The sequence below is a fragment of the Anolis carolinensis genome, chromosome 4 (genome assembly GCF_035594765.1).
Source record: "Anolis carolinensis isolate JA03-04 chromosome 4, rAnoCar3.1.pri, whole genome shotgun sequence".
Classification (NCBI taxonomy): Eukaryota; Metazoa; Chordata; class Lepidosauria; order Squamata; family Dactyloidae; genus Anolis; species Anolis carolinensis.
Genome location: NC_085844.1, coordinates 45,196,968 through 45,215,477, shown reverse-complemented (window position 1 = coordinate 45,215,477; position 18,510 = coordinate 45,196,968). Strand labels below are relative to the sequence as shown.

Genomic DNA, 18,510 nt, shown 5'->3' with positions numbered 1-18,510 from the left:
TCATTTTAATCTATTAACAAAACAATGGGAACTTCTAATGACTAACAAGACTGTTGTAAATACTCTGTTCTGACAGAATTCACTTGGAAGTTTCAAAGCGCAATTTGCTCTCTGTAAGTTTTTCCCCTACTATCGTCTTGTTTCTCCATCCATTTGTTTAGTCTAGTTTATTCTCACCAAGCAGCTTGTATTTTTCCACTGCCCTGACAAGTATAAGGAAGTAAATGCCAAATCAACTGGTGCTTCTACAATTTTCAACCAGCAAAACCCAGGGAAAAAGTATCTGCACATCACTTTGTAAGGCTACTGGAAGCAATAAAGACCATTATGGTCCATCCCATTCTTGGCATAAGTCAGCATTCCTATTATTATCAATGTCAAAACAAAATAATGTTAAAACATATACTTAATAGTTCAACAGTGGGACTGGGAAAAATTGCAATTGAGCTCTCTGCTCACAGTTCTTATGAAAACAGTGCCTGAGGAGGGTAAGTGTAAGTATATGGATACAAGTTTAAACTGAAGTTATTATATCTCCAAAGAGGACAACACTAGGATATTATTTTACTACCATGGTTATAGAATGCGTATATCCAGATCTGTTTCCAGGAAGATTAAAATACATTTATCTTCTAAGATGCCAACCGAAAAATCGCTTGAAATACAGTTCTCTTACAAATTTCAGAGATGGACCATATTACCACAAGTCTAAATCTGTCTGTCCTGCCCATGAGCTTCACTATATTATTTCAAAGGCTGACCTATATACAGCAGCATACCATCCATTCTCTCTGTTTGTATAAGAGATACCTCACACAGTTGCCACAACCAACATTGTTTGAATTGTTCTTTCACTTTTCTCCCTCTGAGGTTTAGCTGAAAAAGAAACATGAGCCAATGCAATACACACAGAGCACTCTATGCTGCAAGAGAAAACACAGCAACAGCCAACTAAAATGTTTAAGGACATTATTTTAAGTTTATAAAGAAAAATCTCCCTCGTTTTTTTTTAAACAAAGGCACTCAGCAAAAAAGCAATGAAACAAAAAATACTTACACTGTTGCATGTTATTTAAAAATGATTCAGTGCAACTGGGAGTACATTCTCTTATCTGAATACTGTCAATTCTTACACAGCATGTAAACTATGACATTACATACTGGAAAAGATGCAAACATTGATCATTAAAATATGTAGGTTGCAATCCATCAACTAAATTTAGAAATGCTTACTTGTGCAACAAATTTTAAGGCCATGGTGCATTTACTTAGCTTGTTATGGAGCAACACAAAACTTAAACAGGATTACTCACAGGGAGATACAATCTGTTACCCAGTTTCTATGAAAATTACATATACCAGGCAAGTTTACCTTCCAATTTTTCATCAAAGTGAAAGTACATAGGAAACAGATCACATGCACTATAATACTGGCAAAAGTTAAACTAATTTCATATGGGGGAGAGGGAGGTTGGCATAGGTATGTTACTATTAGGCCTCCAGGATATCAGGTATCCTTTGTATTTGCACCTAACAAATCTGCTGAAAAACAATGAGGCAGTAAGGAAAAAGTTCCCCACTATCAGTTTATGGAAAAGACAAAGTGAAATGTGTTTTTGCAGGATGCTATGAAATTAAGGCTTCATAGCGATTTTAATGAGTTTGGATGGATGGGGCTAAGGGGGTTGAAGAAAATGAGACATTCATTCAACACACGCCTCCTAGGGACCCAGCCAGCAAAGCTACTCTAAGTCCATTTACTATAATCAATGGTCACTGGCAGGGCTGCTTGACAGAGATATGCACTGCTTGAAGAATGTGAGAAACATTCCTGGTATGTCACTCCTGAGCTGGCTTTTTTTTAAAAAGTAATTCAAAGGTACATTTCAAAAATCCACTGTTAATCCTTACTAAGTTAAATAGAGTATCACATTTGCATACTCAGATAAAAGTTTGTTTCTTCTTTATGATGGGATTTAACCAGCTTGTTAAAAAAATAGTGCCTGGAGCAAGGGGTGGGAAGAAAGCCCTCTAAATTAATTTATTCAATCAAGAGTGATATCCACCCAAAATAATTTAGAATACTTAAAATGGAAAACGATTTAATATATTAACGCACTTCCTGATTTTCCAATGCATTTAACTTTTAAATTAAATCTGGCCCACCATCTTGAGTGTGATGAGCAAAATGTATATTCAAGTCATTACCTTCTTTATAAAGCTTTAAATCACTGATAGATTTAATAACCGTTTGTCCAGTTTTCACTGCCAAATGGCTCTTGGGGCACTTTGGCACTTATGTCATTAATTCTACCCAGTGCTTCTTTACTTCTGAGCATGGCAGGCTTACAACTCACAATAAAAGATAACAGAGATTATATTTTATAGTGGCAAGTCACAGGACAAAGAGAGTTTCATATAATCATCATTGCTGAGTGCTTAAAGAGCCTTTAGCACATGAAGTGGGAGGGCACATTTCTGTCATCTAAACTTGGAGCTTCTCTTCCTATTTTCACTACAGCGTACCTAGAGAAAACTTTTATAGGCATGATTGCAGTCCACAAATCTAGTTATGGAACATCCACACTAATGAAGCTACAATAACAAGTTGGGTTTCTTGTGCCATTAATCTCAGACAGAAATGGGTTCTACATGTTAAGAATGACAAACAAGATACAGTAGTGCTAGAAAATTCCTGAAAAGTGGAAGGTGTTTTCGGACAGTGCACCAGTTGTGTTCTTGAAGCAAATAGCAAAGCGGACCTCTCTGCTCGCATCACCTGTATCTGGATGCATTTTTTCAGGGTGCTTGAAATAATCCATAAACACACACACACACACACCCATGGCAATGAATAAAATGCAACAGTAAGGTTTCTACCCCCTTTTTGCAAGAGGACATTCTAGCCATCAATTACTCCTTCTCCCTTGTAAAGCAATAAGCAAGCACAGAATCACGTCCAAGCCACAAAAAAAAAACAGTGTTGTCTGTACAAGATAGAGTTTATATTGTGCCAGGCATACACTCACATACACAAACCCATCTGGTGCTGCCTGAAAAAGTGCCAGCCTTCCAGAGTAAGCTCTTAAACAAAAGCCTAGCAGGCACCTGGGTTTAAACAAATCTTACTATGAAGGCTGGCTCACAACTCTGTTTACGCTTCCCTCATGGATTGCCTGTACATATGTTTCAGTGTTTTGGAAAACCTGCACTTCCTGAACATTTACCATGATCAATGGTGCCTGTTTCACAACAGCAAATAGAGGGAAATGGGGAAAAATGTGCATCACATACAGTAAAGCATGAAGTGTAAAGGATCAAGGAACAAAACAAAAACATAGACTCCTTTGGATGGCATCCTATGGCACACCTTGGAAAAGGTCCCATTTAACTTAGTGAGTTGACTATGTTTAGTGGGACATGCGTCTGAAGGGACACAGCAACACATAAATGAAAGCAAGGGTGAGGGAGCGGTGTTGAGAACAGGGTTCAAATTCCCCAACTGGGAAACAATGGGCAAGTCACACTCTCTCAGCTCCAAAGGAAGGCAACAGCAAGTTCCCCTATAACAAATATCACCAAAGAAAACCCAGGAAAGGGTTGGAAACAACTTTAAGATGCACAACAACAAGGCCCGGCAATGGCATGGTTAGAGCACTACTCCTCTTCTGGCAATACGCCCAACCCAGTTTTAGACATTCCTCCTTCCCTCTTGGTCTGGAGAAAACTTGAAAAAATGACCCATAATACTGTTTCTAAGGCCCCTTCCACACAGCTAAATAACACATCCCACTTTATCTGCTTTGAACTGGGATATAGGGCAGTGTGGACTCAGATAACCCAGTTCAAAACACATATTGTGGGTTGTTCTGCCTTGATATTCTGGTTTATATGGCTGTGTGGAGGGTCTCTAAATGCTGAATGGAGTTTACAGAGTGAAGCAGTCCAGCTTGAGTCCTTGGGCTCTTCAATACAAACTTGCTATAAGATTTTGAAATTCCCACAGTCCCACTCCCACCAAACATTCCAGGCGCGGGCTTTTCTGAAGAGCTGGCATGGAAAGCAATGTACCCTGGTGCTGGCAGGATGCATACCCCGAAAGCGACAAAAGGAAGGTGGTTTTTTTTAAGGGGGTGGGGATGGAGATTATGATTTTGAATCTCCCGCAAATGACGGCCTCAAGTATAGAGAAGCACTTCTTGCAAAGGCGCCTACCTGGCTTGCCAAGGGGCTTCCTCACGAGTCAGGACCCGGAGCCCAGCCAGGGGAGCCGAACTGGCTTTTCCAGAGGCTCCCAAAGAGGGATCGAAGGCAAGGGGCTCACAACATCGGTGGCAGGCTCCCTTCCCCCGTGGCGAACCCGCCTCTTCCCCACAACACAACAGACACTTGCAGCTCCCACAATATAAACACCCAACAAGGCAAAGCGATTTCAAAGGCACACAACCCCCTCCCCTCCCCTCCCCTGTGCAACCTGCTCCGTTGGAAAGTCTCCTCCCGCAGCCAAGCCCCGAGCCCCGAGAAAGGGAGAAGCCCCCAGGGGGCCGGCAGATCACCTTGTTGCAGTAGTAGGGGTCCAGGCAGGGCGAAGGTCCCAGGCAGGGCGCCTCGGGAGCGGTGGCAGCCTGGGATGGGGGCGCAGCGGGAGGAGGCGGCGGCGGCGGCGGAGGAGGAGGAGGCGGCGGCGGCGAATAAAACCGTACGTCCATTGCACACTAGAACATCAAGCCGAACTCCTCGCCTGCCTTCCTTCCCTCTTCTATTTTTCTTGAAGCAGAAAAAATAAATAATAAATAAAACGGGGAGTTGGGGGAATCAATGCAAGAAAACTCAACAAGGACCCGAAAATAGCCCCAGAGGATTTGAGTTTGAGACAAAAAAAAAAACCCTTCCCTGGTAGTAAAAAAGAGAGAGAGGGAGCGAAACCTGCCCCTCTCCCCGCCCAAAAAGGGACCCAAGCGGTGGCAAGGTCTCCTCCAGCCGGGCAGGTAACTTCCCGGAGTTTTCTTCCTTTTTCCACGCCTTTGCGCACTTCTTGGGGAGAGTTCGCTTCTTTCCTTCTTCTCCTTCCCCGTCTGTTCTTTCTTTCTTTCTCTCTCTCTCACTCTCTGCGTCTTTCTCTCCCCAGGAGGGGATGGAGGGCAAGCTCCGGCTCCGGTGGGGCTTCCCCGCGAGGCAGCGTGGAGAGCAAGGACTCGGCGTGAGGCTCCGCCGCGAGTGTGCCGCCGCTGCTTCACACAAAGGAGCCTCGAACTCCAGAGCCATTTGCTGCTGGCCGCGGAGCGCGCCGTCCCGCCCACCGCAGGCAGGGGGCGCTGTGGCACCCGCCAGCCGGGGCCTCCCCGCCCCAGCCGCCCCGACCCCCTGCCAGTTACTATGGCACCGCCTCAACGCGGCGTTTTCCATAAGAATAAGGATGGACGGAGGGGGAAGGAAAGCGGAGGGGGATTCAGAAGCAAGGGAGGAGGACGGGCTGAAGCAGTTGCAGGGGCCCCACGACTTCCTCGCAGAAGTAACGGAGTTTGGCACCACTTGAACTTCTCTGGCTCAAAGGTATGGAAGCAGGGAGCAGTAGTTTTGGTGAAGCACCAGCAGTACTCTTGAGCAAGGATGGCTAAGATTTTGGAAAACTACATTGAACCGTGGCAAAGTACTGGACGTCCCAAAAAATCTCCTCACATAGGAAAAATTAACAAACGCAGAACACCCAAGATAAAAGGTGTTCTCTCACCTACCTACACAGCTCCAGAGTCCTGCCTCATTAAGTCAGAATTCTCGATTAGACCTGCTGGATAAATACTTCTGTTTGGACCTCTATTTTCTGCAGTGTGTTATATTCTAGTTCTCTGTTCTCCATTCATCTGGTTTGAAGGAGAGACGCCACTAATTTTTCCACCCAACAATTAGGAAAACCCCTGCTTAATTGCAGGACTCAATTGACTAGAAAGGGTAATAGAAGTAGACATGGCACTCAACACAGAATCAACATACTCATGTCACTAACATTTTAAGCATTACAGAATTGTATCCCAATGTCATTGCAAAGGAAGGAAAAAACTAAAATTAGCTGGATCCCTCTATTGTTAATTTTGACTTTATTTCCCTTTGTCCCCCTACCCTGAAAGTCATCATGGATGCTACCATGGGGCTGGGCTGTGGCGCAGCTGTTGAGCAGCTGCCTTAAATCACTCTGACCATGAGGTCATGAGTTCGAGGCCAGCCCGTGGCGGGGTGAGCACCCGTCAATTAAAAATAAAAAATAGCCCCTGCTCGTTGCTGACCTAGCAACCCGAAAGATAGTTGCATCTATCAAGTAGGAGATAAGGTACCACTTATAAAGTGGGGAGGCAAGATTAACTAATTTACGACCTGGAATGAGGAAGAGCCGTCAGTGTGGATGATGAAGCAGCTGCTCCCCCCTGTGGCCAGAATCGAACATCCCCTCAGAAGAAGGTTAACTTGCCTCTGCGTGTGTCTCTCAGTCTCTGTTTGATGTGTTTATGGGCATTGAATGTTTGCCCTATGTGTGTTATAATGTGATCCGCCCTGAGTCCCCTTCGGGGTGAGAAGGACGGAATATAAATACTGTAAATAAATAAATAAATACCACTGATACATTAATTGGAATACACAGAAACTGCACCTAGAACCTTCCTTCATATTTCACCCTCCATGAGGCAAAAAGGATTATTGTTTTGGCTGGTTGAACACGTTAACGCAGTGGTTCTCAACCTGTGGGTCCCCAGATGTTTTGGCCTACAACTCCCAGAAATCCCAGCTAGTTTAGGATGTTAGGATGTCTGGGATTTGAAGGCCAAAATATCTGGGGACCCACAGATTAAGAACCAATGTGTTAAGAGGTATAGGGTACAAGATCTTTTTGCACACAGACTCACAAACCTCATCAGGCGCACTTTAAAATAGATCTACTGGGGGAGGGGAACAACAGCCTGGCGAACACTATATTACCCACGACCACAGGGAACCGCCAAAAGGCTAAACGGAGGGCTGCACAAACACAGCAAGGACCAAGTACGGAGAGCACAATAATCCCTGATAAAAAGCTCAAGGGGAGGTCACAGGGGCTTACATGTCTTTACACCAACGCTCAGAGCATGGGAAATAAGCAAGAGGAACTCCAACTCTTAGCACAGCACCACACATACGATGTCATAGGCATCACTGAAACCTGGTGGGATGACTCCCATCACTGGAATGTAGCCATTGAGGGCTATAACCTCTTTCACAGAAATAGAACAAAAGGGAGAGGAGGGGGAGTAGCTTTATATGTCAAAAACAGTTACGTTGCAGAAGAAATGCAAGACTGTAATCCGGGAAACCAGCTAGAAAGCATCTGGATAAGAATCAAGGGAACCGGGACTCAAAAAGATCTTGTCGTGGGTGTCTACTACAGACCTCCGAGTCAGGATGAAGGACTTGATGAAGCCTTCTGTCAACAGCTGACCAAACAGGCACAAAGAAGAGATATAGTAGTCATGGGCGATTTCAATTATTCCGATATCTGCTGGAAAACAAACTCAGCCAAGAGTACAAAGTCCAACAAATTCCTCACTTGCCTTGCAGACAATTTTATGGTCCAGAAGGTAGAAGAGGCAACAAGAGGATCAGCAACTCTTGATCTAATCTTAACAAATGTGGAAGACCTGATCAATACAGTTGAAGTGGTTGGATCCTTAGGGGCAAGTGACCATGTGCTCCTGGAGTTTGCAATACAAAGGAATGCTGAAACTAAGACAAGTCAAACACGCATTCTCGACTTTAAGAGAGCTGACTTCCAAAAAATTAAGGAATTACTGAGCGGCATTCCATGGACACCAATATTAAAAAACAAGGGAGTTAAGGATGGATGGGAGTTTTTCAAAAGTGAAATACTCAAGGCGCAAATGCAAACAGTGCCAACAAAGAAGAAAAATAAGACAAGTGCAAAGAAGCCAGAATGGATGTCCAAAGAACTTCTAACTGAGCTAAAGCTCAAAAGTGACATGCACAAGAAGTGGAAAAGGGGAGAAATCACCAAAGAAGAATTCAAACGTATAGCCAACACCTGTAGGGAAAAGGTTCGCAAGGCTAAAGCACAAAATGAGCTCAGGCTTGCCAGGGACATAAAAAACAACAAAAAAGGCTTTTTTGCTTACGTTGGTAGAAAAAGGAAGAAAAAGGAGGCGATAGGGCCTCTGCAAGGAGAAGATGGGGTGATGGCGACAGGGGACAGGGAAAAGGCAGAACTGCTCAATGCCTTCTTTGCCTCGGTCATCTCACAAAAAGAAAGCCATCTTCTACCTCAGCAACATGGAATGGACGAAGGATTGGGGGAAATCCAACCCCAAATAGGGAAACAAGTTGTCCAGGAACACCTGGCCTCTCTAAACGAATTCAAGTCCCCAGGGCCGGATCAGCTACATCCAAGAGTATTGAAGGAATTAGCGGAAGTTATTTCAGAACCGCTGGCAATTGTCTTCGAGAGTTCTTGGAGAACGGGAGAAGTCCCAGCAGATTGGAGGAGGGCGAATGTGGTCCCTATCTTCAAGAAGGGAAAAAAGAACGACCCAAACAATTACCGTCCGGTCAGCCTCACATCGATACCAGGCAAGATTCTGGAAAAGATCATCAAGGAAGTGGTCTGCGAACACTTAGAAACAAATGCGGTCATTGCTAATAGTCAACACGGATTTACCAAAAACAAGTCATGCCAGACTAATCTGATCTCTTTTTTCGATAGAGTTACGAGTTGGGTCGATACAGGGAATGCTCTGGATGTAGCCTACCTGGATTTCAGTAAGGCCTTCGACAAAGTCCCCCACGACCTTCTGGCAAATAAACTAGCAAAATGTGGGCTAGACAAAACTACAGTTAGGTGGATCTGCAATTGGCTAAGCGAACGAACCCAAAGGGTGCTCACTAATGCGTCATCTTCATCATGGAAAGAAGTGACAAGTGGAGTGCCGCAGGGCTCCGTCCTGGGCCCGGTTCTGTTCAACATCTTTATTAACGACTTAGACGAAGGGTTAGAAGGCACAATCATCAAGTTTGCAAATGACACAAAACTGGGAGGGATAGCTAACACTCCAGAAGACAGGAGCAGAATTCAAAACGATCTTGACAGACTAGAGAGATGGGCCGAAACTAACAAAATGAAGTTCAACAGGGACAAATGCAAGATACTTCATTTCGGCAGAAAAAGTGGAAATCAAAGATACAGAATGGGGGACACCTGGCTTGACAGCAGTGTGTGCGAAAAAGACCTTGGAGTCCTCGTGGACAACAAGTTAAACATGAGCCAACAATGTGATGCAGCAGCTAAAAAAGCCAACGGGATTCTGGCCTGCATCAATAGGGGTATAGCGTCTAGATCCAGGGAAGTCCTGCTCCCCCTCTATTCTGCCTTGGTCAGACCACACCTGGAATACTGTGTCCAATTCTGGGCACCACAGTTGAAGGGAGATGTTGACAAGCTGGAAAGCGTCCAGAGGAGGGCGACTAAAATGATTAAGGGTCTGGAGAACAAGCCCTATGAGGAGCGGCTTAAAGAGCTGGGCATGTTTAGCCTGCAGAAGAGAAGGCTGAGAGGAGACATGATAGCTATGTACAAATACGTGAAGGGAAGTCATAGGGAGGAGGGAGCAAGCTTGTTTTCTGCTGCCCTGCAGACTAGGACACGGAACAATGGCTTCAAACTACAGGAAAGGAGATTCCACCTGAACATCAGGAAGAACTTCCTCACTGTGAGGGCTGTTCAACAGTGGAACTCTCTCCCCCGGGCTGTGGTGGAGGCTCCTTCCTTGGAGGCTTTTAAGCAGAGGCTGGATGGCCATCTGTCGGGGGTGCTTTGAATGCGATTTCCTGCTTCTTGGCAGGGGGTTGGACTGGATGGCCCATGAGGTCTCTTCCAACTCTACTATTCTATGATTCTATGATTCTAAGAAATCCTTGCCCCTTCTTTCTGGCTACTGGGTCCTCATAAGGCATTATAGTTATCTCCCTCTGCTGCCACCTTTGTGGAGATGCTTCCACCTGGTGCTGCAACTTGTGTACAGGAGGAAGGAGAAAATGGGGTAGTGGAGGATGGACAGCTACAGCTCTAAAGGACAGACTTGGGCATCACCCGCAAAACAGGCCCCAGTGGGTGCCGACCGCCGCAGCCCAGTTAGCAGGTGAGGAAGGTATATGAGCAGCTCCACTGCTGACTTCCCACTTTTAATAAGAGCATAAAGGCCTTAGCATATGTTCATGGTCGCCCTTAGTCTTTCCAGTCACTACGTAGGGTAGCAGCAGAGGCAGCCCCAAATAATCCACAAATAACCAAATTCATGAAAGTTAAACCTTCAAAAGTGGAAAGCTGATTGTGTGTTTTGATTTTAAAATGTACATAAAGTTAAAAGAAAAGTAACACATGTCCAAGAGATAGCTCTTCTGCTTATATGTTAAAAGCTGGTTAAATAAATGTTTAAATATACAGAGATAAATATGTTTACCAGACAAATCAGCCTTGATGATCAGGTCTCTGGAAAGTGAATGAATTTCAGCAGTTTCCTTTCTGGATAAGAAGATGCAACTATATTACCTGAATTCTGCAGGACAAAGTAATGAAAATTTAATTGAAAGTTCCACTGAAGTTTAATATACCAAAGGAAAAGATAACAAGCAGGTTGAATGAGGACATATCAAAAAGAAAATGAGGCCTAATCCTAATTAAGTGTACTTTTCCATGCATGTTCAGTGAAAAACTAAAGTTTTGTGTGTGCTCTGAACACACTATGGTCCAACTCCTGGTAGCCCTCTTTCCTGACAAAGGTATATTAGGTATATTGTGTCTTCCCAATAGGAGTATAATTTAATAATAATAAAAAGAGGAAGATATAATGATAAAATGAGTGAAAATGCCAGACAAAACCAATTAAAGCTACCCATGCTGTTCAGAAAGTTTTAAATACTGTTCTTGTAAAGTCTCCCAAGATGCTTTGAGTTGGGAACATTTAACCTAACCTGCATTCCTCTCTTAACATTTACAGTTAAAAAAATGAAATGAAATGAGAGTTTTGATTTGGATTGCATGTTCGTGCCTCATATTGGGGAAAAATACCCACAAATTATAGAGATAAAAATTCTAGACTGTGATGCTTGAGTACAAATTTACAGAAATTATTGTACAACAAGACCCTGTAATTGCAGAACCAATAAACATAGTTTCACTTACCTGCATCAAGGCAAGAAATGGTCTTCATAGGAATTTACTAGGAATCCAGGCAATTTTAAAATATACTTTCGCCATAAACTTACCATAAAGTTATGTTGGAGGATGCAGTAAATTCCTAAAAACAGATGCATCTCTAGGAATCTCTAGGTCTTCCAATGCAACTTTATGATATACTAGTGATAGTAATTCAATGGTGCTCAGTCAGATTCAGTTTCACATAACTGCAGTCTAGCCAAGATTATGTCTGCTGTGGATACAAAGATCTTACTCTCTCCCTCTCTCTCTCTCTCTCTCTCTCTCTCTCTCTCTCTCTCTCTATATATATATATATATATATATCTGCAGTACACAAATTTGCCAAATTTTGTTGGTTCAGTTCAAAGTTTAGCATAGTAAATGATTGAATGGAAATAAAGTCATGAGATACTGTTATTCTGCTTCTCTGATTCATGGAGTTACTGTTTTAGTATCTATATGGTCTAGAAGGTTCTTCATCTCATTTCCTTGCTTTTAATGACTAATGTCTAAATCCAGTTGTCAGTCTTAACTGGAACAGATTCATGGAATAAACACATAAATCTCATTTATTTACTACTGTAATTGGGATTAGAAGATAGAATTAGGCCTGCAGATGCAATTTACCACTGAATGTATGCATAGAACTGGTACTTCGTGCAGTGGTTCTCTACCTGTGGGTCCCCAGAGGTTTTGGCCTTCAACTCCCAGAAATCCTAACAGCTGGTAAACTGGCTGGGATTTCTGGGAGTTGTAGGCCAAAACACCTGGGGAACCCACAGGTTGAGAACGACTGCCTTAGTGAAATCATCTCATATTTCAGATGTGATATTCCATGTTTTTGACATTTCAGTATATCCCTCTTAAAATTCTTCCTCACAGAAATTTCACTTAACATTTAGCTACCTTGCTGAAGCTAAGCACATCTGAATCTAATCATGCCTGTTTAGGAGACTGTGCACTACTGTGAGGAATATGATAAAAGAAAAATAAGACATCCATACCCTGAACAAATAAGTAGTATCTTTTTGTGAACAAAGAAATGTGACAGAGCACTCAAGTATTTGATCTCAGAGCAGTAATCTAAATTAGTAAATCCAGACAATTGTCAAGGTACTCATCTCTGAACCCATGGGAGTAAATATGACATTTGAAATCATTCATTAGCAAATGTTCTGGATAACGAATAAAAGATTCTTTGTTGGGCTTTAATGTATGTTTGTTGCTCTTGTAGCATGATAGCATTTTTCTTAGTTGAATGCCCACCATGAAATCACAAAGCCAGACATGGATATATGGATGAAATAAATGGACATTTATTGACTTAAATGTTTCTTAGAAATTTTTTAGGCAAAAAATTAATTCAGGGAGCAATCTAATGTGGATAATTGGCCGAGGGGCAGGGATTAACCTGTGATCAGCACACTCCTGGGTAAACACCCAACCTCAAGAGCAATCCATGTCCATAGATTGCTCACAATGTAAGTGTACCAGGTGGAGACCAACTGGGCTTCTCATTCATTGTCATAAAATATAGTGTGTAGATTTGATAAATGTGGATCTAATATGTGTGGGTATGAATGAACTGAATGAAAGGAATCAATTAATGATAGCTAATAATTTTGGAGATATCATTCTGAAGCTTAAGGCCTGCAATGACTAAACCATTAACTACCTGCTTGATGAATTGTAATTAAAACCTGCTAATGAGAACTGAAATGGTAGACCTGCCCTAGTAAACTGATAAGAACTGTGACAATGATAAGAGAAATGTTTACATCTGTTTACATCCATCAGCATTTACTGATTGAAACCAATATCTGCTAAGAAGGAAGTCAAACAAGGCTCCTTATATTTACCAACACCAATTGAAGAGACTCAACATCTGTCAGGAACTGAGAAGCCAGGATGTTTCAGGCTGGAAAAACATCTATCATTCATTTACAACTTTGGAACAACATCAGCAGAATATTCTTATAAAAGACTCAATCTGATAAGTTTCAAGTGTGACAGATAACTGTGCTATTCACCCGCCAAACTCTATTGAAAAAGATGGTGTACCCTGGGAGTGCCAGATCTCCTATGGGAAAGCAGGATTCAGGACACTTGCATCCTTTTCGCAAGGGAAGAGAAAGGAGTGCAATTTTGGAGTCATGATTCATTTGTAGGGAGTCTGTTTCAGCTTTAGGTAAAACGGGGATCTGATCCTTGGCATTGTTCTTAGAGAAAAAAGATGTGTTTTGGTGTTTTGAACTATGGCAGGCTCCAGAGAAAGCAGGGTCTGGCCTAAGCAGGTGCTTCTCCAAGGAGGGAGAAAGGATATGGTAATATCTGGATGGATGCATGATGACCGAATGTTTATATGTGTTCCAATGTTGAGTAAAAATGTTATTCCCCTCTGTTTGTTAGCAAATATAACTGTAGGTTTGTGTATCCAATGTAGTTATATAGAATCTGTATGTTTGTATCTCTAATGTCGTACTTTGTGTAAAAGTGTAAAAGTTCTGATGCCCTTTCTCATACTGGAAAATTGCAATGAAAATAACCTATGCTTTAAAGTTATTCAAAAGTTATTCATAATATCATTGGATGTGGTGAAGGCCCATGACACTCTCAGTCCACTTTGGTCTAGTTCATGTGGCTGAGGCTAGCACGCTTCCTGGCCCAGTTTGTGTATGGGAGAAACCAATGGCACTCACCAGTCAAGTAAAAATCTTGGGAGCGCTAGAGGCTTATTAAGCTCCCGAAAGCCAACTAGTATTCCTGTGTCACCTTATATGATATAATTCAGCTATGTTCATCATATGTAGGCAGCAAAGCCCTATGTCGCCACCCCCTCCACTTGCCCACCCCCCACCCCAGTTTGGGCACTTGGTCTCTAAAAAGTTCACCATCACTGCTGTAGGGTAACAGAGTACAAACAATACAACATAAAAACCTGAGGCTTCAACTGTCATACACAACATTGTAAATAAGTAGTGAAAGGAATCTGTAAGTTGTCTCAATGTCTACAGAGACCAGTCAGACACTTACTTGGGTATAGTGATTGCCTAAAACCACAGGATTTTAGCCTTCAAGAATCCAACCATAACATAGAATTGCAGCCCTATACTAAATATTGAAATGCAAGTAAAGCAATGTATCAGACCATTCGGGTGGACCAAGTGGCCAAGCCCCTCATTAAACCATTATTTGGGATTGTATGTAGTATCTGTGGCAGGATCATGATATTGCTAACCTGGTAAATAAAAGGGAAATGTGTTCCTTATAATTGCAGCCTGGGTCTCAAAACTAGGATAGATTAGTGTGCATAGCTGCAATGACTAAGAAGTTGTTTATCTCAGCACTAACAAATTATATGTAATACAGCCCACCACTTGAGCATATTCAATGGAAACAATAAATAGACCAATGATAGTTTTAAAAAATAGCACCAATGTGAAATTTAGCATTGGCAGTGAGCTATAAAAGCTACTTCCTCTGACATTCCAATGTCAGGCTGCATTTGATTCACCCTCAAAGGAAAAGTAGCAATAATACTACAGGTGGCAAGGCCACAGAAGGTAAATGGGTCTGACCTAGAGGTACAGTCAATTAAAACTGACTAGAGGTGTTTGATCATTATCAGAACAGGAACTGGATATGGTTAATAACTGTTCCCACGAGTCAGCGTGGCGGGAAGGTTGTCACACCTAGTAATGGTGTACAGGAGCCACAACTTGCTAGGGCAAAGCTAACTAGGGTAACTAACTAAACATGAGGCAGTCATTTAATTTCTTCTTACCTTAAAGAGTGCTAAAGTGGTAGCACTGATCTTAAATATATTTCTCATACTACAGAGAAATTGGCATGAAGCCTATCATCATTCCAGCATATTTGTAGCATCCACTCAATGTATGACAAATGGTCATAGTCCAGAACATTTAGGAAAAAAACCGATCTGTGGCTGATTATATAAGGGGAATCCTAAAATGTTTACTCCAATAGCTGTAGGCTAAAAACAATGCCCTCGCTGAAATGAAACTGTTACAACGGGGACAGAACAGAATAAATAAGCCAGAGCCTGCCAAAAGCAATGCTGTATGTAACTCAGTGGTTCTCAAACGGTGCTCCTCCAGGTGTTTTGGCCTTCAGCTCCCAGAAATCCCTGCCAGTTTACCAGCTGTTAGGAATTGTGGGAGCTGAAGTCCAAAACATCTGGAGGAGCACAGTTTGAGAAACTCTGCTGTAACTGAATAAAATTGTAACATTTGCATTCGTGGCAGTCACAACTTAAGGAAAACCATAGCTTCAGAACTCATGTCTTAAGAAGATCAATTGCTCTGGCATGAGCAGGCAGAACTACACCATATAATGGCATCCCTAGCAGGAACAAACAAAATGGCACCCTCCCATTGGCCTAATGAAAGGTGTTCCGTCCCCCAGGACGATGGTTTGCCTTACTTATTGGTCGTTTGTTTGTTTTCCCTCCTTTGCAAAAGCCCAGGAAAGGTGGCTTGAAGTCTGCAAGAGCTGGCTGCAGTTTTCTTTGCAATGATTGGTCAAAGAGTACAACATCTTAGGACCGCCCTTTTTACCAGGGTCTAGTCTCCATTTTAGAGTTTCATTCTGGCTATAGTCTTCCAACGTGCTGGAGCTGTGCAAGGCTAACTGGGACAAATCATCCTCAAAACCAGGCCAATCTAAGCCTATCCAAATTAGATAAGTATTGAATTATACTGATCTGGAATAGGAATTCTAGTTAGAGGAGCAGGGTTATTCCATCGCTTCTAGAACTAATCTTTGCTGTAAAGATAGGGAAGGAAAGAGTTTCTCCTTCTAATATAGACAGCGTGATTAGGGTATAGTGGTTTTATAATCACCTTTGCCTTCTGGAACCAGGGATAATTCTGCAACTAAAACCTATGGAAATTTGTTTCATTTTCTGCAACTTTAAGATCTGTGCCAGGTTTACAACCTTGTATGAATAAACATCCTTTTTTGAAGTTATCCAGACTCAGTCGTTCAATATCTATAGGACAGCTTATAGGGATTTGCAGTTCGCCCGGATAAAGGACAGCACGTTTCAGTTTTATAGTTTTTTATTGTCCGGCGGACGGCACAGTTTTGAGGTAGATCAGCGGTTTTTCCGCTTGAGCTAGCTTGCACGGCTTTATAGTTTTTTATAGTTTAGGAAGTTTTAGTATAGGCTGCGGCTTTTCCGCCTGAGCTCAGTCTGCATACCTAAAGACTCTACCAGCGTCTGAGGCAGTGGAGCCCGCTCTCAGACCCGAAGGAGTCAAATAGTGGGGCTCTATTTCCTTGCTATTTGGCTCGCGTGTGCGCACGTGGCCCAGTGGCTTTCTGGGTTTGCACAGGCTGTGCAGTTCCCAGCAACGTCCAGGGCTCCCTCGGCGGTAGACCTCGAGCCGCGGAGCACCAGCGACAGTTCTTTGGCTGGCTCTGAGGCGTGAAGCCCACCAGAACCAGGCTAGAACCTGGACAGGCCTGGCAACGCTGCTGCGAGTTCGGCCGGAGCACTCAACCGGCTTTGACAGCCTCTTCATCAGGAGTTCGGCCGGAGCACTCGGCCGGCTTTGACCTGCCTCATGGTCCGGCGGTGGTGACCTGCCTCATCGTCCTGCGGTGGTGACCTGCCTCATTGACCTGCGGCGGTGACCTGCCTCATCGTCCTGCGGTGGTGACCTGCCTCATCGTCCTGCGGTGGTGACCTGCCTCATCGTCCTGCGGTGGTGACCTGCCTCATCGTCCTGCGGTGGTGACCTGCCTCATCGTCCTGCGGTGGTGACCTGCTTCATCGTCCTGCGGTGGTGACCTCCCTTCACAGCGGGGAGGAGGCGTCTTTTCTCTCCTCCTTTCCAAAGCCAGCCTCGGTGCTCCTTCGGCGGCAGGCCTCGAGCCGCAGAGCACGAGGTGCTTGAAAATTTGGCGAAGTCGCCATTTTGGCAGTTTACGTCACTCGGGCAAGGGAGGTATCAAGTGGCAAGTTGCTGTCAGTTGGCATTTTGCAGCTTGCCCACTAAAATCTGGCGCCAAAGGTCACAATCTTTGTAAAGTATAGTTACTTAGTGATATATATTGCTATGGTTAAGTGCTGTGAATTGTATTATATATTGAATTTGCTTTTATTGTAAATTTACTTGCAGGTATATTGCATTTGCCTTTGTTGTAAATTTACTTGCTATTAAGAATACATAATGTCTATGCAATTTCAAGATGATACAGATGGTATACCTCCTTCTGAGGCTGAAAGTAGGAATGAAAGGCCCCAAAGGATAAAGCACCCTTCAGCCAAGATGCTAGCCCATCTAATAGGTGAAAAGGAGCTCCTCCATGTGAGGTTAGGTTCGGCATGGGAGCGCATCACAACATTAATGGACAGAATTGAGAGCTTGGGTATTACAAGGGTGCCATCCATATTACAGACAGACCTTGAAGAGACCTTCGGTATTTGGAGGGGTTTGGTGTCTAAGATAGTCCAGGTCCTCGAGCGCATTAACGCCAAGGATTCAGAGTTAGAAATAGTGAGTGTCTTAGCTGACACTAATGAGAAAGAAAATAAGGTGAGGGCAATTCTAGATGCCTTGGAATTTAGTTCTCCATCTGTTAATCTAAGGTCTGAGCCAAAAGGAAATCAGTCTTCCTTAAGCAGCCATGAGACCAATCTTTTAAAATCACCTGCTGTGGCACTTAGTCTTAAGTCCAACCGCTCTAGCCAGGTATCTAAACTAAGGGAGTGTGCATCATCTAAACATAGCCACTCTAGCAAGTCTTCTGCTGCTGGGAGTGCCATCTCTTCCCTAGCTGCCTTGCACATTAAGGAGGCTGCACGTCTGGAGCTAAAGAGCAAGGTAGCGGGGGCGGAAGCTGATGCTAAGGCAGCTGATCTCACCCTTCCCTTTAAAGAAGAAGAGCAACGACTGCAAATAGAACAGGCCCGTAGACAAAGCGAACTGCAAATAGAACAGGCCCGTAGACAAAGCGAAATGCAAATAGAACAGGCCCGTAGACAAAGTGAAATGCAAATGGAACAGGCCCAAAGGCAAGGTGAAATAGAAATGCTTAGAATAAGGATGGATGCTACTGCCAAAAAGGTAAGGGCTGAGACTTTGGCCAAGGCCCTAATTGAGCCACTCACAGAAGAAAATGTAAGTCAGTTGCCGAAGCAGGACCCTTCTTCCAAGGTGCTTGTGCATCTTAATAGCTTAAACAGCCAGTTTTCGGATGAGGAACAGGAAGACTTCTCTCCTTACCCAGAGCAGGGCCCCAAAGTCACTTTT

The 18,510-nt window shown here is 43.4% G+C and overlaps 1 protein-coding gene across 3 annotated transcripts in view; it reads right to left on the bottom strand.

The window, feature by feature from the left end:
• The window catches only part of tox (thymocyte selection associated high mobility group box), a 275,955-nt gene extending 270,657 nt beyond the window's left edge, over positions 1–5,298 (bottom strand). The window contains exon 1 of one of the 3 annotated variants that reach the window (XM_008108489.3): positions 4,557–5,298. In XM_008108489.3, the coding sequence (XP_008106696.1) occupies positions 4,557–4,709 (153 nt within the window). In that variant the 5' untranslated portion in view covers positions 4,710–5,298. Of the gene's footprint in view, positions 1–4,215; positions 4,411–4,556 lie in introns of those variants that run through there. The other 2 variants (XM_008108490.3, XM_062980345.1) reach the window with 2 other exon arrangements.
• Between the last annotated feature and the right edge of the window lie 13,212 nt (positions 5,299–18,510).